Raw genomic sequence first — 24,203 nt, forward strand, 5'->3', positions numbered from 1 at the left:
ATGTTGCTGATCAATTAGGGAACATGCTCGTTTAAAGTTGTGCAATGCTCCCTTATAAGTTGTTTGGCAGCTGCCTGCTTTGTCCACTGCTTGCAGGAAGAGCAGCCCGTTGCAGCTAGCTGGTGGGGGCTTGGAACCAGGGTGGACCGCCAGCCCCCCTATCAGCTCCCCACTCCCCTGTGCAGCAGCCACCCCAGCAGGCTATTAATTGCTGGCAGTTCAGCTGTCCCTCCCCCCACTGCCATGTGCTGCTCCTGCCCTCTGTCTTGGAGCTGCTCCTGGGAGCCGCCTGCTTGCTGTGGGGGTGGGGGGGGGGGAGGAGAAGGGGGCAAATGTCAGGGTGTCCCCCTTCCCCCTGCTCCTGCACCCTGCTTACCCCATCTCCGTAGAGCAGCAGGGACACACGACAGGGAGGGAGCTTCCTGGCAGCAGCTGTGTCTCTGCCTTGTTAAGTTAATCAGTAAGCTATGTACTTAAGAGTGGGGTCAGTGTACTTAAAGGGGAAATAGGCAACACACACACACACACACACACACACACACACACACACACACACGGTGTGTGACTCTGTCTCGGTCTGCCATGCTGTCTCCCCTCCCTCCATTCGTGCTGCTTTGTAGAGTGTGAGGCTACATTTACAACGAGTTAACCCTTGAGGGCTCATCTGAGTGCTAGTTCATCATTTAGCAGTAGGGCATTCCCTGGGAAATATCCCACCCTCTTCCATCCTCTGACTTCACCACCTCAACCAAGCTTCACAATCATTGCTGTGTACAGTATTAAATTGTTTGTTTAAAACTTATACTCTGTGTGTGTGTGTGTGTGTGTGTGTAGTCTTTTGTCTGGCCAAAAAAAAAAAAAAAAAAACAATTCCCTGGAACCTAACTCCCCCATTTACATTAATTCTTATGGGGAAATTGGATTCACTTAACAATGTTTTGCTTAAAGTCGCATTTTTCAGGAACATAACTACAACGTTAAGTGAGGAGTTACTGTATATGTTAAACTGGAACAGACATCTTGTTTTTAGTTGCTTGATAACTTTCTAGGCTATTGACATTAGCTACATTAGCTTTTTGTTTTTTCACATTGTTCTAAGGAAAATATCACAACTAAAAGTACTTGGTCTTTCAGTAGTCTTTAAACAAAAAAACAAAACTGAAATCTCTCTATGGCCCAAAAAGGTGATCTCTAATGTGCTTAGTTTGACTAATTCAGGAAATATTTAAGTGGTTACTGAAAGCCAGTGTCTCAATGGAAGCATGATCAGAGAGGAAAGTTCTGATGCGTACATTAGCAGTACATCTCTCACAGATCTGGGGGATTACTAATGTTAAAAACTCATTTTCATAAATTCAATAGAGTTGATATAATGGAAAAGCAATTCTGCTCTTAGTTCTAATTTACATTTTCACAATAAGTGATAGCTCTTCCATGGGACAAGGTACTTTCATGAGGATTGTGCCTAAAGGACTACTTACTTTATTTTAATCTTGCTTAAGAAGGTTAAAAAGTCTTGTGTGTTTCACTTGAACACAAATTTGTATCAGCCGTAAAGAGATCTGCAAAGCTCCTCAGTCATTTCACCATCTTAACCAATACTTCTCCCAGGCTTCTGAGACTATCCTTATAGTTTTAATATGCCAACATTTTTAAAGAGAAAATTTGTTCTTTTACAGGATCAAATTTGCATTCTTTTCCATTTGTTTCTCTAGTCTTAGGTTTGGACATGTATGGTGGCTTAATGAAAGACTGTATCTAAGAGTTAAAACTTGATGTACGTGTGGGTAGTTCACTTTACAAAAAGCCATGTGTTTGCATCACTCCTCTAGATAGCATTGGTTCTGAAGATAACATTAAGTTAACAGCGATGAAGAGGGATCAGTTGATGAAAATTCTTAGCAGACCTGAGGACTTACCTCTTCCAGACATGTTCAGTTCAACCCAAATGTAGATAATTTCAACTCTGTGTTCTCACGCTACTGTAGCAGATTCAAAGGATTTTATATAGTTCTAAACACCCAATTGAATCCTAGCAAATGGCTAGGGAACTGGTAATTAATCACACAGAAATTTTATCAGGGAATCCTAGTTTCTGCTGTTGGATGAATATTGAAAATAATTAAGAACATTAGTATATGGGCTGCTAAATGAAGTGCATTTTTTGACTACCTGATGCAATCAGACTGCTAATCTTACTGCAAAAGCATTTTCAACTTCTCTGATAACTGCCTCATATGGAATCCATGTCACTTGACTACCCCAAGTTTTTCTTGAAATACGTTCTTGCTGAGAGATGGAGAACTCAACGTTCCCTTGCAAGAGACATATTTATGATATAATCTTAGGGCAATATTTTAAGTATTTCACATTCTAGGAAATTTTACCAAAAGCCTTCTAGTTAAATCAGTCTTTACATTCATAAACAAGTTGTGTGTCTTAACTGTGATATTGCTAGTGCTAAACATAAGCATAAGCTAGTGCTGAAGAATAAGGGGAAATTATGGTTCTTTGTGCTCTATGTACATGCATATAATTTTATTTAAATATTGTAAAGCATACTCCCCTCTACTGGCAAGACCAGAGTAGTCCAGTCACTTCACAATTCAGCAGTAAGTCAAAAAAGAGATCTTAAAAAGTGAATACTTTTTAAAAAAAAATTATACATAAAAACAGGGAATACACGATGATAGTGTGGAATAAGTGTTTATCATGAAGAGTTTGGTGTGGTTGTGTAACTCCATGAGTGGTGAAACAGCAAATGAGTTATGCATATAATCTGAAAAGAGTGCATGCTAAACTTTTATACCATATTATGCCATCATGTATCTTATAAATGTAATATATCATAAAAACTATTTTGGAAATATTTCAGAGGGTTTGTTTTATTGGAAGTATTTGTTGGCTTTATCTACCTTTTGAAATCATGTGCTTTAGTTATAAATCCAGTCTGGGCCCAGAGAGGGAGAAAAAGTTTAAAGTAATAAATGTAAAAGCTCTCAAATAACAGGGTAGACTAATTTAAATGCAATAAAAGTCCCATTTAAAGCAAGTTTTGTGAAACTAATTTGTAAATTTGTGCTATTGGAACTTTAGATTAGCGCACCAAATTTTAATTTATAGACGCCATTTTTAAAATGTTACTACAGTAGGGTATCTCTTTTTAATAAAGGAAATAAAACCTGCTGTGAGCAAAAGACTAAATATTACAAAATAGGGAGGCAAAATAGTTAAGTAGGTACATAACTTTATTCATACTGCTATTCACATTGACATGGAACTTCTCATGTACTTGAAGTTAAGCATGCCTGCTGAATCAGTGGCTAAAATTGTTCATTAATTTTTCTCATAAGTGGTATGAAATCTGTGTCACTTCAAAGTAGAACTGTTTCAGTATTAACAGTGGGAAATTATTTAGACTTTCAATACATTAGCAAAGTTAATATGAATTTTTATACAAAGGCTGGCATTAAAAAAAAAAAAAAAAATCTAAAGCTAAGCTCTCAAGCCCATATTTAGGGGCCTACAGGTGGGAGTTTCAAAAGTACCATAGTGACTTAGGAGCACAAGTGCCATTGACTTCAGACTGTAAACTCTGCTGGAGGAGAATAGCCTGATCAAAGCATTTAAACTTTTTTGTAGGGCTGTCAATTAATTGCAGTTAACTCAAAAATTAATCACGATTTTAAAAAATTGCAATCATAGTTTTAATCGCACTGTTAAACAATATAAAACCAATTGAAATGTATTAAATATTGTGGATGTTTTTCTGCATTTTCATATATATTGTATTCTGTGTTGTAATTGAAATCAGTGTGTTATTTTTGATTACAAATATTTACACTAAAAATTATAAACAAAAATAGTATTTTTCAGTTCACCTCATACAAGTACAGTAATGCAATCTCTTTATCGTGAAAGTGCAACTTACAAATGTAGATTTTTTTTTTGTTACATAACTGCACTCAAAAACAAAATAATGTAAAACTTCACAGCCTACACATCCATTCAGTCCTACTTTTTGTTCAGCCAATCGCTAAGACAAGTTTGTTTCCATTTACAGGAGATAATGCTGCCCTCTTCTTACTGACAATGTCCCCAGAAAATAAGAACAGGCATTTGCATGGCACTTTTGTAGCCAGCATTGCAGGGTATTTATGTGCCACATATGCTAAACGTTCATATGCCCCTTCATGTTTCGGCCACCATTCCAGAGGACATGCTTCCGTGCAGATGATGCTCATTAAAAAATTAATGCATTAATTAAATTTGTAACTGAACTCCTTGGGGGAGAATTGTGTGTCTCCTGTTCTGTTTTACCCCCATTCTGCCATATATTTCATGTTATAGCAGTCTCAGATGATGACCCAGCACATGTTCGTTTTAAGAACGCTTTCACTGCAGATTTGACAAAACACAAAAGGCACCAATGTGAGATTTCTAAAGATAGCTACAGCACTCGACCCAAAGTTTAAGAATCTGAAGTGCCTTCCAAAATCTGAGAGGGATGAAGTATGGAGCATGTTTTCAGAAATCTTAAAAGAGCAACTCTCCGATGCAGAAACTACAGAACCCGAAACACCAAAAAAGAAAATCAGCCTTCTGCCGATGGCATCTGACTCAGATAATGAAAATGAACATGCGTCGGCCTGCACTATGTTGGATCATTACCGAGCAGAACCAGTCATCAGCATGGATGCATGTCCTCTGGAATGGTGGTTGAAGCATGAAGGGATGAATCTTTAGTGCATGAATCTTTAGTGCATCTGGCATGTAAATATGCAACTAGCAAAAGACACACAAATGAACAGCAAGAGTTTTAAGTACACTAGAAGCAGGAAGCCTGCCAAACAATGAGTAAGGCCACTCGACAAACAGAGGTGCTAAAAGAGCACTCAAGAAAGATAAGGCCATTGTGGAGAAGCTAAATGAATACTTTGCATCAGTCTTTTCTGCAGAGGATATATGGGAGATTCCCTTGCCTGAGCCATTCTTTTTAGGTGACAGATTTGAGGAACTGTCCCAGATTGAGGTGTCAGTAGAGGTGGTTTTGGAACAAATTGATAAATGTAAACAGTTACATGTCACCAGGACCTGATGGTATTCACCCAAGAGTTCTGAAGGAACTGAAATATGAAATTGCACAGTTACTAAGTGATATTTAAATCAGCTTCTGTTCCAGATGACTGGAGGATAGGTAATGTGACACCAATTATTAAAAAGACTCCTGAGGCAATCCTGGCAGTTGAAGGCCAGTAAGCCTAACTTCAGTACCAGGCAACTTGGTTGAAACCATAGTAAAGAACAGAATTATCGGACACACACATTAACACAGTGGTTGGGGATTAGTCAACATGGTTGCTGTAAAGGGAAATCATGCCTCACCAATCCATTAGAATTCTCTGAGGAGGGTCAACAATCATGTGTACACGGGTGATCCTGTGAATATTGTGTACTTGGACTTTCAGAAAGTCTTTGCCTAGACCCTTCACCAAAGGCCCTTAAGCAAAGTAGACAGCGATGGGGTAAGAAGGAAGGGTTTTCTCACGGATTAGTAACTATTTAAAAGATAGGAAACAAAGGGTAGGAATAAATGTTCCGTTTTCTTGGTGAAGAGAGATAAATGGCAGGGTCCCTCACAAATCTGTACGGGGACCAGTGTAGTTCAACATAGTCATAAACCATCTGGTAAAATGGGTAAACAGGGAGGTGGGAAAATTTGCAAACAATACAAAATTACTCAAGATAGTTAAGTCCAAAGCTGACTGTGAAGAGTTACAAAGGATTACTCTTGAAGTAATTCTGTGCCAAAAAAATGAAATTTCTGTGCACAATGTTTTAAAATTCTGCAAAGTTTAATTGTCTTAAATGTGGAGGCTCTAAAGGGGCAGTGAGGAACACAGGCCACTGACTGCATGAAGGTTGGAGATAACCCTGCAGGCCCCCCCAGGCTGCACCTGACCCTCACACAGCGCAAGGGCTGGGCCTGCCCTTGAAGCACGCTGGGGCCCTCTGCGCCAGGCACACCAGGCTCAGCCGAGCAGCATCAGCTGAGCAGGATCCAAGTGTAGAGGGTTTAAGCGTGTGGGGATCCAGATGTGGGTTAAGAGGGTTCCATGTTGGGCAATCTGGTGGCTCAGTGGAAGATCTGGATGCACAGGGGCTTGTTGGAGGGTTCCAGGTTCAGGGGCAATCGGCCTCTGCAGGGGGGTCCAGGTGAAGGTGGTTGGAGCTCGGGGGTGTGGGGGCTCAGTGGGGGGGGTCTGGGTGCAGGAGAGTGGGGCTCATTGGGGTGGGAGTCCGGGTGCAGTTGGAGCTCAGTGGGGTGGGTGTCTTGGGGGTTCATCAGGGTGGTCCAGGTGCAGGGAAGGTGGGGTTCATTGGGGTGGGGGGTTGATGGGCTTGCTTAATGGGGGAGCTGCTGCTGAGGGGGTGCCACATGCTGGGCTCCTGCCCGCCGCCCTCTTCATGCCCCCAATTCCCCTGCCCCATCTCCTTCCTTCCCCGCTGCCTCTCTCCCCAAGCCCCCGCTTGCCCTGCCCCACCACGAGCACTCACTGCACTCACTACAGAAAACAGGATGGCTTCCAGCACACAAAAGGGGAGTAGAATTGGCACTAGGACCTAGGACCTAGGAGGCGGAGTCCAGCTGCAAAGTCTGCGGAGCCAAGTGGCACCGTCTTTCAGCTAGGCAGTTCTGCGCTTGCAGAAATGAGGAGGGGGCAGTGGCAGGTGACCCTGTGTGCCCCCCCCAACACCTTGCCTCTGGGGGGGGCCAGTGCCCCTCAAACTACACACGCACACCCCGCAGCTTCCCTTTGCTTCCCTGTCACTTTTCTGCAGGGATGTAAAAGAAATCTGCAGAGGGACATGTTTTCTGCACGTGTGCATCTGGCTCAGAATTCCACAAGCAGTAAAAGGGATCTCACAAAACTGGGTGCCTGGACAACAAAATGGCAAATGAGATTCAGTCTTGAAAAGTGCGAAGTAATGCATATTGGAAAACCTGATCCTAACTATCCATACAAAATGATGGGATCTAAATTAGCTATTACCACTCAAGGAAGAGATCATGGAGTTTTAGAGTGAGCATATGTTTTCAGAGAACTATGAGCAGTCCCAGTCAAAAAAGCTAACAATGTTAGGAACCATTAGCAAAGGGATAGATAATAAGACAGACAGTGTCATAATGCCACTACATAAATCCATGTATGCTCACACCTTGAATACTGTATGTAGTTCTGGTCACCCCATCTCAAAAAAGATGTATTAGAATTAGAAAAGATACAGAGAAGGGTAACAAAAAATTATTAGAAGTATGGAACAGGTTCTGCATGAGGAGAGATTGAGATTGTTCAGCTTGGAAAAGAGACGACTAAAGGGGGGAGATAATAGAGATCTATTAAATCATGAGTGGTGTAGAGAAAGTGAATAAGGATGTGAAGGAATAAATAACACAAGAACCAGGAGTCACCCAATGATATTAATAGGCAGCAGGTTTAAAACAAACAAAAGGAAGTACTTCACACAGTGTACAGTAAGCCTGTTGAACTTGTTGCCAGGGGATGTTGTGAAGGGCAAAAGTATAACTGGGTTCAAAAAAGAATTAGATAAGTTTGTGGAAGATAGGTCCATCAGTGACTATTAGCCAAGATGGTCAGGGATGCAACCCAATGCTCTGGGTGTTTCTAGCCTCTGACTGCCAGAAGCTGGGAGTGGACGATGGGATGGATCACTCAGTGGATTTCTGTTTATTCTGTCCGAAACACCTGGCGTTGGCCCCTACTGCAAGACAGTATACTGTGCTAGATGAACCATTCGTCTGATCCGTGATGGCTGTTCTTATGTTCAGAGAAGATATGATGCAGCAGCAGTAATGCATGTTAACTAAAGCAATATTTAATTTTAAAAGTGTAATTTTGAGTACTTATTTTTCTTTGATATTTAAAATGGGTTGTTTAGTTTTTAAGTATAGCTTATATATATATATATATATAAAATTTTTATAATCTGTACTATTTTTAGAACAGTGTCAGAGATGTTAGTCAAGTACTGGCTCCACTGACATCCATTTTTGACTGAAGAACCTAATAGGATTGTATGAATTATTGTAGTTCTATTGACATGTTTATCCAAATGAGTTCAAATAAACCAAAATATCTTTACAGGTTTCCTGGAGTTCAGTATGTTTGTATGTTTGCATTGAATAGTGTTGAACTGTGGTTTGTTTTAAGAGCAAACAGCTAAAATGACACTTAAAAATCTAAACATTACTTGAAACTGGTCCTGGTAGTTGAATTTATTGTTTTTCCCCCTTTAACTATCATTGTTATCTATTTTTTGTAAAGCTCTCAGGACAGTAGGTAGTTTATGTACATAACCATATACACGTCCTTGCTTTGTCTGTTACAAGTAACTTCAGATGTTACTTGTTTGTACGATATTTTTGAGGTTTTAGTCATAACTTTACATTTTTGTAAAGGTACATTTACTATAGTTGGGTTCTTATTTTGCACATGATGTGCCTTTCCTGCAAATTATTTTAATGTACTGTTTACTTTGAATACTAATGTTTTATGCATAGTATTTTTATGAGCAAAACCTGTAATAAGGACTTGCTGTTTAAATGGGGAAGGGATAATAAATGATCAGCTATGCTGTGCACCTGTTATTAGGTGGTTGTATAATAATCCTGTGACCACTCTTTCCTCCTCCAATCTATGCTCTGCTTTTAAGGTCCATTTGTTGCATGTGAAAATACTTTGCAAACTCTTCTGGGCAATGACACTGTGAAAAGTACCCCTCATGCTGTATAGATCACACAACTTTAGGAACTGTTACATAGTTTTCTTTGGTGGCAAAGGTAAAGGGCAGTGGATGAGAAGGTTCATTTCCCTGTTCTCCATGTGTCATGTTACAACCACTGTTCCAAGATGAGCTAGATGGGACTTCCTTATTCTGAAGCCTGTTAACATTGCTCATTAATCAGTTGAGTAACTAAAGTCAGTTCTTGCTGAACTAAGATTGACTGGATGGACTGCTCTTTTCCTAAACAAAAAAATGTTATAGAGGTCTAGAAAATAATTAATGGTTTAGCAATAATAAATGGGAGTGCTCTTCTTCACTTCTTCTCAAAATACAAGAATTAGGGGGTATTAATGTAAAATGAAAGCAAGATTGGTTAAAGAAAGTACTTTTTTTAACCTGCATATTCTGTGGAACTCATTGCCACAGAATATAATTTGAGTTCAAGAGTTTAGTAGGATTCCAAAAAGGAGTAGACATCTATATGGATAATAAGCATTGATACTTGGGTTAAATTAAATGAAAAATATAAAGGATGCAGTCCTGATGATGCTTCAGGACATAAGCCAAACTTTAAACAGAAACCGAGAAGAAACTTTCTCTGCTGGCACATCATTCTATAGCAGGGGTCGGCAACCTTTCAGAAGTGGTGTGCCGAGTCTTCATTTATTCACTCTAATTTAAGGTTTTGTGTGCCAGTAATACATTTTAACGTTTTTAGAAGGTCTCTTTCTACAAGTCTTTAATATATAACTAAACTATTGTTGTATGTAAAGTAAATAAGGTTTTTAAAATGTTTAAGAAGCTTAATTTAAAATTAAATTAAAATGCAGAGCCCCCCCAGACAGTGGCCAGGACCCAGGCAGTGTGAGTGCCACTGAAAATCAGCTTGTGTGCCGCAGGTTGCCTACCCCTGTTCTATAGCTACTATTATGAGGATTCTGACAGCTTTTTCTGACACATCTGGTACTGCTCACTATCAGAGACAGGATACCACACTATATAAACTCTTGTTCGTATCCCATTTGGCAGATCCTATCTTTGTTTTTTAGCTGCTTGTATTCTGGTCTGTAGTGAAGGTCTTGATTTGTAACCCAAAATTTGACACGTCATCCCATCTTTTTCTCAAGTCCATGGAGTTCTTAGGAGTGTTTGTATAATATACCTATACTTTCTAAAAAGAAAATGTCCAGCAGTCAAGGGCAGACCTGCAATAAACTGGATTAAGTGCATAATGAAATTAAAATTTAGCAAGAAAATGAAGTTTCATAGCAATAAAGGTAAAAATCTTGCTTCATGAAAAGTACGCTCAGTGTGCCTCAGTCATATCACTGGCAACTTTCATTATGATTCCTTCCAGTAAGTAATTGGAAGCCATTATAATAATGGAATTCATGGTAACATATTTTGCTGTGTTATACCTAAAACATTTGCAGGTTCTGAAAATGAGATTTCTATTCCTTTTTTATACTAAGCTGCAGTAAAATAAGTCCCAATAACAGTATGTCATAAGGTCTTTCAGTTTCCCGGACACACACTTCTGTGTTTAGTAATCCTTGTGTGAGGCAGTAAGAAAGAAGCGAATCCTTCATATTTAATGTGAGTAGTGTACTAGTGAGGAACTGTAATAATGCACTTTATTGGGAAGGAAAAACTAAATTAATATTTGTCTTCTGTTCAGAGTCTGCATCTGTGGACAAGTCTGTATCCCATTCTTGCACAACTCCTTCGACATCTGCTTCTGGACTGAATCCAACTTCTGCACCTGCTACTTCCACAGTCCCTGTCTCACCTGTCCCACAATCACCAATTCCTCCATTACTGCAGGACCCAAATCTCCTTCGACAGCTGTTGCCTGCTCTTCAAGCCACCCTGCAGCTTAATAATTCTAGTGTAGATATATCCAAAATAAATGAAGGTAAGACTTCTACAAAAATGTAATGTAATCTTACTTTACAACTTTTATTTATGCAAATCCAATGTATAACTATATAAAACCATAATGGCTGGAGTCCTACTTAAAATAAGGGGAGTAAAATTGTGCAACATAAACAAATGAAAACTTAGCTGTGTTAAGGTTTCTAATTTAACTTTTTATAATATATGGAGATATACCTATCTCATAGAACTGGAAGGGACCCTGAAAGGTCATCGAGTCCAGCCCCCTGCCTTCATGAGCAGGACCAAGTACTGATTTTGCACCAGATCCCTAAGTGGCCCCCTCAAGGATTGAACTCACAACCCTGGGTTTAGCAGGCCAATGCTCAAACCACTGAGCTATCCCTCCCCCCCCCCCATATAAACTTGCCATATAAGTTAATATATAAAATTTAATGTATAAATACTTAATTAGCAAGATAATTTATGTGCACAAGTAGTCTCGTTGGAACTGGGGGCTTTGTTGGTTTCGTTCTTTTGTCTGGGACATGTATCTGGCTGTCAGTATGGAAAGGGTAGGCTGCGTGACCTTGCTAAATTAAAGACTTCTTCAAATAGCGTACCTATGGGCGTGCCACTTCAGGTGTTCATGTGCCCCATGTTCCTTTGATTGGAGATTTGTGGTAGCAGTGCTCATTTGGCTTGCCTGTGTGCTCCAGACATCTTTGTGCCTCATGCTGAGCATATATTGAGCTGTGTGGGATAACCCCCCTCAGTTCCTTCTCAACGGCCTAAGATGGAATCTTTAGTATGCTAACTTCCAGTTTTTCTTGGCGTTCACCTTTACTGTAGCTTACTGTAATTAGTTTAGTCCAATTAGTTAATTGTCCCTATTAATTGGATAGCTCCCTTTTCCACTGCTAGGGGTTTTCCCATTGAATACCCTGTCCCTCCCCACCCACTTTTTTTTTTTTTTTTTGAGGCCTTCCTTAAGGATTGTCGTTGTTTGTTATGCCATGTTTCCGGCCTTCGAGTGCTGCCTTTCTTGCTGGAAGTTCATCCCAATTAGCAACAGCCATTCTTGGTGCCTCTGCTGTTTAGGGGACACCCCTATGCCATCCATGTGTAAGATCTGTACTACTTTTATGAGCAAATCCAGAAAGAGAAATTAAATTTCCCAAAAATTTGGCTCTGAGCTAGCTCTGAAACCAGCTTTGGACTCTGGCTCAGAGGATCCCCCGTATACTTGTTTTTGACTACATTTAGTGCAACCTCTGTACCTTGATCACCGAGATCTTTGTGGGATAAGGCCAGATATACTCACGGTGCTTTAAGAAAAAGAAGTTGTCTCCCACCAGAAAGCCGCCTTTGAAGAAATCTCTGTCATCCCAGGACACCGCAGGAACCAAAGTAGGTACATTTAAAGCACCAAGCAGTTCTAGTACTGGGAGCTCATCAAAGCCTTCAAGTTCCACTAAGAGCCATGGCACTAAGCATGCCTTGGTGCTGATGGATCATGTCCTCAGAAGAGAACCTGAGAGACACTGCTTCTCAGAAGCAGGTACCATCTCTGACTCCAGAAGGCTGGTAACATCGACCTCTGTACCCAAACCAGTATCCCAGTCTTCTGCTCCGGTGTGCCAGAAATTGTCAGTGTCTTCAGTATTGGCACCTTCTGTTAGAAATGTGCCTCCAAGGCAATGAGTGCCCTGAGTACCGACCCCATCTTCGAGACAGATACTGCTGAAGCGGTCAATATTGGTACCAACCCTGACTGTTGTGGAGCCTTACTTGACTTCGAATCAGGTACATTCGGTACCGCAAGAATTGGGATACTTCAGGGATCTTTTTGTTTCTGAAGAACTGGAGTCCCCACTGCTAATGGATACGGAGCACTTGTCAGTGCCAAGATCTACTGGGTCACCAAAACCATATCTTTCCCCAGTGCATACTACCTCTCCATTGCCTGCTGCAGAGGGTAGACAACGACCTGAATCTTCACTATCTGCACCTCTACTTGGGGTATGTTAAGGATTCCTATTAATTCCCAGATCTCTGCCCAGGAATCTCCCATCTACCATGGAGAGAACATCTTCCTGGTCACCTACCCTGAGAGCTGTCAGGAACCCTGTTATCCCCTTTCTTCCATTAATCAGGGGCACATCTCTCAAGGTCATTACAGATACTGTGGCCTGCGTGTTCTACATCAGTCGTGAAGGGCGGGCAAGATTCCCCTCTCTTTGTGCCAACACAGTAAAGTTATGGAACTGGTGTATAGCCAGTCACATCCTCATTTCAGTCTCTTACACCCCAGGTGTACAAAACACCATGGCTGATGATCTTAGCAGGCATTTCTCCCAAGATTGAGTGGGAGCTGGACACATGGGTTTTCAAACTGATTTTTTCTGACCTGGGGGTTCTCATAAGTGGACTTCTTTGCCACCACCATTAACAAGAAGTGCATAAAATTCTGTTCCAGATGAGGACTTGGGTCTTCAGTTTCTGCAGGATGCCATCCTCATTCGTTGGATGGTGGGCTTTCTCCATGCATATCCTCCAGCACAGCTGATCTTGGGTGTGTTGAACAAAATCAAATATGACAAATTTAGGGCCATTTTAGTAGTTCCAATTTAGCAGAGAAGTCTGGTACCCTTACTTGATTTGTCTAGTTTCTAGTATGGTGTTGTCTTCCGTTCATTCCTCACCTACTGTCTCAGAATTCCGGATGGACTCTCCATCCCAACCTGAGAATTCTTTGTCTCAGAGCTTGGTTACTCAGTGGTTCTCACGGCTAGAGACTTCTTGTTCTGCAGAAGTACAACAGATATTTTTAAACAGCAGGAAGATATCTTCATGAAACACTTTCAGAAATGGAAGAGATTTCATCACTGGTATCCCCAGTGACCACTTTCACTCTTTCTCTCCATTGTCCTTGACTACTTGGGGGAATTGAAAAAGTCTGGTCTCTCCAGGAGTTCCATCCAGGTTCATGTGGTGGCAATAACAGCCTTTCATTCCTCTGTTGAGGGATTCTCAGGTGTTTGCGCACTTCATGACAGCAAGATTCATCAAGGGTTTGATTAACCTTTTTCCACAGATTAGCAAGCCCATCCGTGCATGGCATTTAAACTTGGTCCTTGATTGTCTCATTAAAACTCGCTGAGTCATTGGGTACATGTTCTTTCACCTGTGTCCATGAAAACAGCTTTCTTGGTAGTCATCACTTATGCCTGAAGAGTCGGGGAAATGGGGGCTTTAATGGCAGATCCTCTCTTTACAGTATTCGGGGAGAAAGTTTCATTACCTTTGGTTGAAACTTAGGATATGGTGGTATCTTCTGAATTGCATATTAGCCAACTTATTTGTCTTCCGGTCTTTTTCCCAAAACCACAGCAGACCTGGGAGAAAGTTTCCCTTTGGATGTCACTTTGACTGTTTGAAGGTCATTAGATTTCTATCTGGATAGAACCAAATCTTTCAGGAAGGCTCCAAAACTGTTTCATTTGCAGACAGATCCAGAGTTTCCACAGTCTCCACTCAGAGACTCTCAAGATGGATCTCTGGATGTATCATCTCTTGTTATGAAGCTACCAATTTCAACCTTCTTTTAGGGTGCTTGCCCATTCTACATTCTACTTCTGTGACACTATTGGAAGGTGTCCCAGTGGCTGAAATTTGTAGAGGGGCAACCAGGTCTTCAGTGCATACTTTCTTCAAACAGTATGCCTTGATTCACGCTGCTGGATCAGATGCTACAGTTGATAATGCAGTTCTGTCTTCAGTATTGGACTCGACTGTGAAGCTCCTTCCTCCTTCCAGGGGTACTGCTCAGGTGTCACCGGAAGTGGAGCACCTATAGGGACACTACTCGAAGGAGAGATTACTAACCTTGTGCAGTAACAGGAGTTCTTCAGGGTGTTCCTATGGATGCTCCACTACCCACTGTCCTTACCTTCTGCTTCAGAGTTTCATAAAATGGGACTTTGTGGTAAAGAAGGAACTGAGGGCAGTTTGCCCACACAGCTCTGTGTATCCTGGGTATGGGGCACAAGGATGTCTGGAGTGTCTGCATGGACGAAATGGGTGCTGCTACCAAAAATCTCTGATCAAAGGCACATGAGGTACGTGCATACCTAAAGTGGAGCACCCCTAAGGGGACGCGTCTTGAAGAACTCGAGTTACTGAACAAGGTGAGTAACCTCTTCCTCTTGCCCTTTTCTGTTACTGATGCTAGTTAGTTCAACTGATTCTCCATCAACCTTCTGCAGTTCACCCTCACATTCTAATATGTTGTTACATCACTGTTCATGTGTGCTGAAGTTTCTAATAGTTCTTTAAAGCTAATTGAACTACTAGGTTTTTTATTAATGGAACAGAATCTTCCCTGGCTTTGTAGAACAAAGACAGGAAGTGAGCTGTAGAGCATTTGCAGGTTTCCAGAGCCCAATGGCTTTTTTTTGCATTTTGACAAATGAGATGGGGACAGATTCTTTTCAGAGTTTAAAAACAGGAAAAATAACTTGAAAAACTGTAAACAGACCCTCATTCAGTATTGTCTAGAGCAACGCACAATAAATGGCCTTTTGATCTTTGGATTCTAACGTTATTTAACTTTTTAAGTTAAACATTAATCATTCATAGGCAGTTAACATTTTGTGTATAGAATCCATATCACTGTCCGTGAAAATCCGTCCACTTATTCAAATGCCTAAATCTGGATTTCGGAGTTAAACTTTAAGCACCCATATTAGACAGTGTTTTTTGTGCTTTGCTTTACAATTTTGAACATATTTTATGTTTGAACAGAAACTTAGAAAACACCGCTAAAACTTATTTGTTTAGTTCTTACAGCAGCTGTGACACAAGCCTCTCTGCAGTCTATACTCCATAAGATTCTCACTGCTGGACCATCTGCTTTCAATATTACTTCCCTGATTTCTCAAGCTGCACAACTATCTGCACAAGGTATTTAAAGTCTCACTTTCCCTTATGTAAAATTTTCAGATTACATTATACAAGGGTCAGTATAACTAAAACTCTGTTACTGAATGTCAACACTGGTAATTAAACTTTCATCTGAAGTTGTATGTTACCCTCCCTCTGAGGGTAGGATGTCTGATACACTAGAAGTTGAGGGCTTTTCTAAATGTAAGCTGTGACACACAGCCTATGCTCAAGGAATAGTTGGCTGATGGACTAGATTAGATGAACTCTTAATAGGTCTCTTCTGTCTTAAATTTTCTGATTCTCTAACTTGATAAATAATCTGTGGGTAAATACCAAACTGCTTTTGGGGAACTCAGCTTTCAGGCACTGCACGTTTCTGATAGAAGGTTTAGATTAATCTATTGCACAGAGGAAGAACAGAATATTAAGCATTGGATACCTGAGGCTGGTTACGTAAGAATACCTTTTTCTCATAATACTTCTGTGTTTGTGATCAGTAGAGGCTCTTAACCTGGGGTCCATCAATTTAACCTTGAACCTCATTTTAAGTGAGATTGTGAAACATTATTTTTCTGAGAGGGATCTTTGACTCTGGAATGTACTTCCTTACCCCTATCTCTTTAGTCTGCCAGAGTTCTGATGTTAACCTACCAGGTACAATATAAACTCTGTTTTTGGAGGCATGTTGGGAAGGTGCTAGTTTATTTACAGTAGAGCTGGAGATTGAAAGGAGCATGATATAAAGAGTCTTGTGGTTTCTATGGTGTGTGTAGTGGGATTTTGTGTTTTTGTGTTTTAGTAACAGTAGAATTGAAAAACCTATTGGCAGCGTTGGTTTGGGTTGTTTTGTTTTTGTTTTTAAATGAGATGCTGAGAGCCTTAGGTAGCCGCTACATACATATTTCATTCTTCTAGATGAAGTATCTTGGAAAATTGTTGAATTTAATTGGATTGAGCACTTTACATTAAGAATTTTGAATAAAACTCAAATTCCCCTCTCCATATTTAAAGGCCCAGACTTTCAAAAGTGCTTAGCGCACTGAGTTGAAACCAGATTATCAAGAGCTCTGCTTCTGTGTAGATATCTAAATAAACTGATCATATTTTTCAAAAATTCTCAGCACCCAATAGCTCTTGTTCTCAGGAGTTGAGCGTTTTTGTAACTTCTCTTCTGATCACTAAGTAGGATCTGTTTTTTCTTTGCATTTTAAGTGTGTTATTTTATTATGCTTTTTATTTTGAGTTTCCTTTCTCACTAAGCAGCCTTTACGCTTAGGTGGAAAAAGATGCTATAAAATACTGTCATGATTTCTTTTTATAGCTCAGCCATCTAATCAGTCTCCAATGTCTTTAACTTCGGATGCCTCATCGCCAAGGTCATATGTTTCTCCAAGAATAAGCACGCCTCAAACCAACACAGTTCCCCTGAAACCTTTGATGAATACGCCCCCTGTATCGTCACAGCCAAAGGTAAGATGCTTAATGATTTACGTGCAAGTGGTGACATAGGACTGAATGGTGGTAACCTATAATTTGAAGAAGGGATAAAGAAACCATTTATGAAAGTTTTGTATATTACTGATGCGTAATCATGTATAGAAGTGTAAGCATATCGATATAAGCCACAGAAGTACTTTGTCAGTATAAAATGATGAGCAGGAAGAGCTATTCTTGTTCCAGAAAACTTTTCATGGTAGAGCTGCACTTCCATTAAGAGCCTCTGTGAAACTGACATTATGGAGTTTTCTGTCATCTGGATGATTTCCGTATGAAATCTGTTATTCTTACAAAAGGAAAGATGTTCTTCAGTGCCGTGGTTTTGAACAGAACAAATATTGGAATGTTTCAGGCATTATCCAGGATTTTTCTACTTTTTGCACCTCCCTCTTTTCCTTCTCCAATTTGATTTTTATTTTACTCAGAGCTATCAAGCTGTTTGGAGTAGCTCATGAGCATGAGTGCCAAATGTTACAAACCAGGACACAAACCCCAAACTGGTTGTGAGTTCTGTACTTGGATTTCTCCAGCCAAGTATCAGATGTGAGCTTGTCAAGCACAGTAACAGCCTTCACATGGAATCACAGACAGCCCCCTTGTCTGTCTTGCCACCCAGGCAAGTTTGCCTTTGTGATAGACGATCCCTTTACACCAAAATTACAGTAATATTCAGTAAAAAAGCAACAGAGGGTCCTGTGGCACCTTTAAGACTAACAGAAGTATTGGGAGCATAAGCTTTCGTGGGTAAGAACCTCACTTCTTCAGATGCAAGAAGTGAGGTTCTTCTTGCATCTGAAGAAGTGAGGTTCTTACCCACGAAAGCTTATGCTCCCAATACTTCTGTTAGTCTTAAAGGTGCCACAGGACCCTCTGTTGCTTTTTACAGATTCAGACTAACACAGCTACCCCTCTGATACTTGACAGTAATATTCAGGTTACTCCCAGTCCCAAAGGACCAGTCACTTATCCCAGGTCAGTTGCATCCTAGATCTCTCACCAAAGACACAGCTTGTAGCCAGTCCTATATTTATTAATTAAGAAAAATAAATGTTATTTATAAGGTTAAAGCTGGTAAATATACACGCATAAATGAGTGAGTCTTAGGTTCTAAAAGGTAATAGAAATGGCTGCGGTATACAAGCTTTTTATGTTCTCTAAAGGTAACCCAAGCTAAGCAGCTTGGGGATCCCTTGCTTATGCTTAGAAATATTGCCCTCTCCAAGCAGCATAGTGATACAGTTCCTTCTGGTCAGGGATTTTTATTCCCCCCCAGTGTTTCCCTCTGTCTCCTCTTCATGGATGCATGTGTTGGGGGGGGCAGTCAAAGTCTTTTGATGTTTTTATGTCTTTTGATGTTTCACAATGGCTCATTTGGTTTCAGTGGGCCTTCTTGTGTGTAGGACCAGCAGTTTATTTTAATTAATGCTTCTTTCCTGTTTGTTGAGTTACACAGTTACAGAGGTTTACAGTGCAAACACTCAGTATAACTTTTACACCATGGGATACAGATGTTATAAGTGAGATCAGTACATGCATCATCCTACAAGTATTTCATCAAGTCTAAACACGTTCTTATAAACTTAGCATTGTTAAAACCGATGTTGACACACAAGTGAGCCAGACTAGTTTCTTGCTATGTGTTTCAGTGTTCATTGAGGCCTAAGGGCCCTGGTATGAGCTGCACCTGGTCTGCCAACATCACAAGAGCAATAAGCAGAAAAGTTGCAGCTGTATTTGGCTGGCATTTGTCTCTCGGAAGGCTAAAACAACCCCCCCACCCTCAATGGTGCCTGTTGCAGTAGTACTTCCTCATAGAACCTCAATCATTCTCTTCCCCCCCCCCCCCCCCAAAAAAAAAAGGAGGAATTGGCATTATAGTGAACGAGGCTGTGTCTAAAGTGATTTCTGGAGCTGTGATGGACGGGAGAGAAACTTCCTCATGGGAGCACACTTGCTCCTTGAGCTAGCTTCTTGATGGGCTTTCTGGGCTGTGATCAATAAAACAAGCTTGTATGAAGGAGAGAGAAGCTTGCACATGGTGAAAGAGGCTCTTCCTGATGCAGAAGAAGAACCTCAGACTTTGTGAAAAAGATGCTCCCAGACTACCACAAGGTTAGGGATCTCATCACTACTTTTTTTTTTTCTGGGCTGAGAATTCCTTGAGAGGATCAGTGACCAAGAAAACCACACTTTGGATAATCAGCTCCCTCTAGCGGTCAGAGATTGGTCCTTTCAGTCTTTCTCAGAAGCATTTTCCTGAGCCCAAAGTATCAGCGGAGATTCATCACAGTAGGTTGCAAGTATTGTTTGGTCAGTTCTATAGCACTTTTCCAGACAAGGCCTCAAGATCAATTGAGGCAAGTCTGTTCTCACCCCTGCTGAATACATAGAGTTTATAGGGGCAGAACTGGACTCCAGGTCAGCAAAAGCATACCTTTCTCAAGAAAGATTTTCCATGATGAATCACCTCTTTTCACACCTTTAGTCTTGTCAGAGTGAGACTCTGAGAGTCTGCATCATTATACAGCATCATATGGCAGCTTGTGTGACTCAGTAGCTCCAACCTGGGCATATCATTCTCATATTCCAACCTGATGCATCTATCAGTTAGTCCACCTCTTCTACTTCTGAACCTCCCAGAAATCATTTTACAAAACCAAGGCCAGGTGCTGCACTTGGATCCAGCATCTCTGCATCTAACAGCATGGAGGCCAGGTGGCAAACTTCTATGGATAGAAGTTGTTAATCAGCTGTGCAAGAGGTTTCAATCCAAAGCAGAGTGGCCTCTATTAGAAAGACCTGTCAAGCTAAGAGGAAGCATTTCTCGTTGTGGTCCATTCAGCGCTTAGGCTCTTCTATTCTAACTATTTTGGACTACTTGTTGACTTTGAAACACTCAGGACTCTTACTACCAGTCATCTGCTGCTATATTAGCATATCACCCATCTGAGTAATTTGATTTTTTTTCTCACCCCATGGTATCAAGATTTTAAAAGGGATTGATTTATGATAAACCCTCCCTTAGAACCCAAATTGTCCTGTTCATTATATTACCTCTATATTAAAACAGCATTTTGGGTACCCATCATCTTGGCTCACAGGATGAGCAAAATTCAGGCTTTTGCCAAGCCATTAACTGTATGTCATAAAGACATTTACTCTCAGGCCTCATCCAAAATCTTTACCAAAAGTGGTTTTAGATTTTCACAAAAAAGCAATGTATATATTTTACCAGTATTTTTTCCTAAACATCATAGCTCACTTGCATAAGCTAAATTCCACACACTAGATGTTCTTAGGGGTTTTATCGCCTTAATCTTACCAGAACAAAACCATTTTGTAAATCGTCCAGACTATTGTGGCGTTTGGTGACAAGTCTAAAAGGCAAGCCTTTTCCTCTGACTTTGAGTGGGTTACAGACGGCATTAAGATTTCTTATACATTAAATAAATTACCTCTTCTCTCTCAAGTTAGGACTCCCTCTACTAGGGCTCAGTGTTATTTCAAGAGCGAGTCCCTATTTCCACAATTCATAGGGCACCTACTTGGAGTTCTGTTCATATGTTTTACTAATCACTACTACTCCATTGTGGAAGATTCTAGGTCACAAGTCCAGTTTGGCAGGATTGTCCTGTAGCCAATATTTAGGTTAGAACTCTTTTATTGTTTATTTCATTGAGAGATTGCTAGTCAGTCACCCACAGTGGGATTCACATGGACAAATGCTTGAAGAGAGCTTGCTTAGCTCACAGTAACTGGAGTTCAAGATACTGTTTTCCATTTGGATCCCTTGATCCACCTTCCTTGTCTCTTGATACAGAGTCCTCACCTGGATATTTTGTATTAGGGAAGAAACTGAGTGGCTGTTGGGGCTACTTCACCCTCTATATGCTCATTATAGGGGGCACGAAGGTGAACAATGGCACATGTGCAACACCAGCAGACGTTGCTGGCTAAAAGATTTCAGGCTTGTGCGACTGGAGTGCTCACATGCCTACTGTGGAATCAGTGCAGACAAAAACATCTAAAAAAACCTCCAGTTACTGTAAAGTAAGTACCCTCTTTCTTCGAGATGAACCTCTGCCTATTCACAATCGCTACCCACTTTTCTCGTCTCATTTCTTTAGTGTCTTAGTTTAGGAATTTCCATGTTGTTGGAAAGAACTGAAAGGAACCCTGTGAGACGGAGGGAGAGACAAGTGTCTCTAACAGACACTGATCTCCAGAAGATTCCAGTGGCTTGCAATGAGGCACCTTGATTTCATAAGCTTGATTATTCAGAGGCTCGTCTCAAAGAACTCTAGTTACTGGTTTGGGGATGGTCATTAGAACAATTACAATCAGGGGGCCAAACAATCAGGGAGCCAAACTGATGTACATTTTTTATTTTGAAAATGTGAATTTTTCCATTTCTAATAGAGCTGTCATACTTGCTGTTGCCTACTTTGTGTAAGAATTCTCAAAAAGTTGTTAAAGGTCCCTATTTGAAAATGTAGAGAAATATGGCATTAGAGGCAAAGGCCTGACGTACATTTAAAAAATTGAATCATGGCATTCACAGTGAATAACACCTCTTCAGTGTGAAGTATAGCGTAGTACAGCAGAGTTAGTGTTAGAAGCAATGTTGGTGCTTTGGAGGAAATGGATAGTTGATATTTGATTGCAACTCTTTTAGTTATTAAAAATTGGAAGTTTGAGTGATGTCAAATTTATCTAAAGAAATTGGTGCCTGTAGTGGTGGGGTATTGAGGAAAATAGCAGATGGCTTTTATCCAAGTTAAATTTTAAAGAAATGCCCATTGCATGAAATGAAAGTGCTGTAAATGTAGAGCCAGTAAAGAAATGGGATTTATTTGACCTTTCTATGAAACTTAAAGTACTGGACTGACAAGATGCCAGGCTAGAGAGATCATTGATCTGATTGTACCTGGTAATTCCCATGTTTGTTTCTTTAGTTCATATGTTTGAGATTTATGATGCAAAGGAAATCTGACCCAAGTTTTGAACATTGCAGGTAACTACTCCAGGTGTAAAGCAAGGACCAGCTTCACAGTCAGCACCTCAGCAGCCGGTAATAGCTGACAAGCAGACAGGCCATGAGCCTGCCTCTCCTCGAAGTCTTCAGCGCTCAAGGCAAGTTGAAATATTTGTTTATGTTGCTTTGTTGCTGTTACTCTGGATAAAACATACATTGTATTCTGTGCAATTAGTGAGCTTGGTTTTTGGTATTCTTAGGACCAATGTAAGCATATTACTTAGCTCTGCTATTACTGAAAGGACACAGCTACATAACTTGTTTGATTTTTACCCCTTTCTGTTTGGCTCCACAGATTTCCACTTTACGAGTTACGTGCCCTGCCAGGTGAACCACAGAACCATTTACAGCAGCAAAATTGAGGAGTGTACATTAATGATTCTGGTACATCATTCTGGAATTGAGGGTACAAAGGATCCCCACCCTCTAAACATGCTTCATTTCCTCTTCATCTGTCAGTGCAGTTACAGAACCAAATGTTGTTCTCTGCACATGACTGGTTATTAGCTTTAGAAGTTTGTGGTTTCTTGTTTTGGTATTCATTTTTAAGTGAGTTGACAGCTTCTGTTCACTGACTTTGTTGCTTTAATGGTATGCATTAAGAGCAAAACAAGCTTCACAAAATGCTCTTCTCTGCCCACAATGTTTTTCACCAACATCCAGACCCTGTCTGACATGTTTGCTTGGTGTGTATATACACATTCAGCCTGTGATTGTAAGGCGTATGGGGTGTTTGCCTCTTGCATCAAGCTTTCCTTTTGGAGGAAGACTTGGAGTCAGAGGATCTATGGGAGAGTTCCATGTAAGGAATTCTCTGCTTTTGAGCATGTCTGATCCAAAGTTTGACTTCTGAAATTAAGAACTTGTCTTAGGAGCCATTTGGAGTGGAGTCAAGGTCTTCAGAGTCTTAAGATCCAGTGACTTCAGATCTGTCTCCAGGAAGGAGAGCAGCTGAATTCTTTAAGGCTAGGATCTGCCAGCTTCTGAAAAGCAATGGCACAGGCACTCTAGGTCAACAAAAAACTACGTTTTTTAGAAGTTGGATTAGGTGTCTGATCTGAAAGTTGATTCTGATTGTATCTTTGTGTAGGTGACATCCTTAAATCCTTGAGATGCTGAATGAGAATAGGGATCTTCTTGGATCTGAAATGGTCAGATCCTTAGTCTGCACTGGTGGGAGCTTTGGGACTGCTTTCTCACCAAAGGCCCTCTTTGAAGTCTTTGTGTTATTAATGGACTTGGATTCTTCCTCTGTTCCACTCTTATCACTTTCAGATCTCTGGCTTCTTTATTTCTCAGAGTTGTCACCAGAGATAAACTTCTCTGGAAACTAAATCCATCAAGGTCAATTTTGTGAGGAAAGAGAAATGAGTCAGGAGCTCCTGGTCCTTCAGCACCAGCTGATTTACTGAAGCTTTTCAGTCTGTTCCTTTTGCTGGTTACTGGCTTTCAGCGCCACTCAGGATGTCTTTTGTTTCAAACCAATAGAAGTATATCTTATGGGTAATGTACATGTTAGGGCAGCAGTTCCCAATTTATTTACAGGTATGAGCTCACTTTAATGTAGTATTTCCTCCTCAGACAACATGGAGGGCACCATTTTGAAGAGCAAAATGGTGTCCTCCATTCATCGTGAACTGGCATGCACTGTACATGTGAGGTCATGCTGTGTGGTGCAAAATGGCATCCTCCACACACTACGCATCTCTGTGACCCCATCTGCTGATTGTGTGACCCCACTTGGGGTCACAACCTGACGTTTGGGAACAGCTGCCTTAGAGGTTTAGTCTCTGTGGACTCCAGCTCTTTTTCAGCTTCTAGTTCTCTTGGAAGCACTTCAGCTAAAAATATAGGAGTGCAAGTAGTCCTGTGGTCAGGAGAAGTCTCTGTAATGAAATGCATTTTATTCCACACAGTGGAGGATTCAGAGTAACTGGACTAATTTGTAGGTATCTTTACCTAGCATTATTGTCAGACGACTTCTCATGGCTGTGCAGCGCTTCAGTGTGGCAACGTATTTGAACAGATATGAGGATTTGTC

General features: G+C 40.7%; 1 protein-coding gene across 2 annotated transcripts in view; it reads left to right on the plus strand.

The window, feature by feature from the left end:
• WAC (WW domain containing adaptor with coiled-coil) overlaps positions 1-24,203 on the plus strand; it is a 111,415-nt gene that overhangs the window by 71,988 nt on the left and 15,224 nt on the right. The window contains exons 8-11 of one of the 2 annotated variants that reach the window (XM_065398120.1): positions 10,487-10,723; positions 15,526-15,648; positions 16,952-17,100; positions 22,142-22,264. In XM_065398120.1, coding sequence (XP_065254192.1) covers positions 10,487-10,723; positions 15,526-15,648; positions 16,952-17,100; positions 22,142-22,264 — 632 coding nt within the window. The remainder of the gene's footprint in view (positions 1-10,486; positions 10,724-15,525; positions 15,649-16,951; positions 17,101-22,141; positions 22,265-24,203) is intronic. The other variant, XM_065398119.1, reaches the window with a different exon arrangement.

Source organism: Emys orbicularis, chromosome 2 (assembly GCF_028017835.1).
Source record: "Emys orbicularis isolate rEmyOrb1 chromosome 2, rEmyOrb1.hap1, whole genome shotgun sequence".
Lineage (NCBI taxonomy): Eukaryota > Metazoa > Chordata > Testudines > Emydidae > Emys > Emys orbicularis.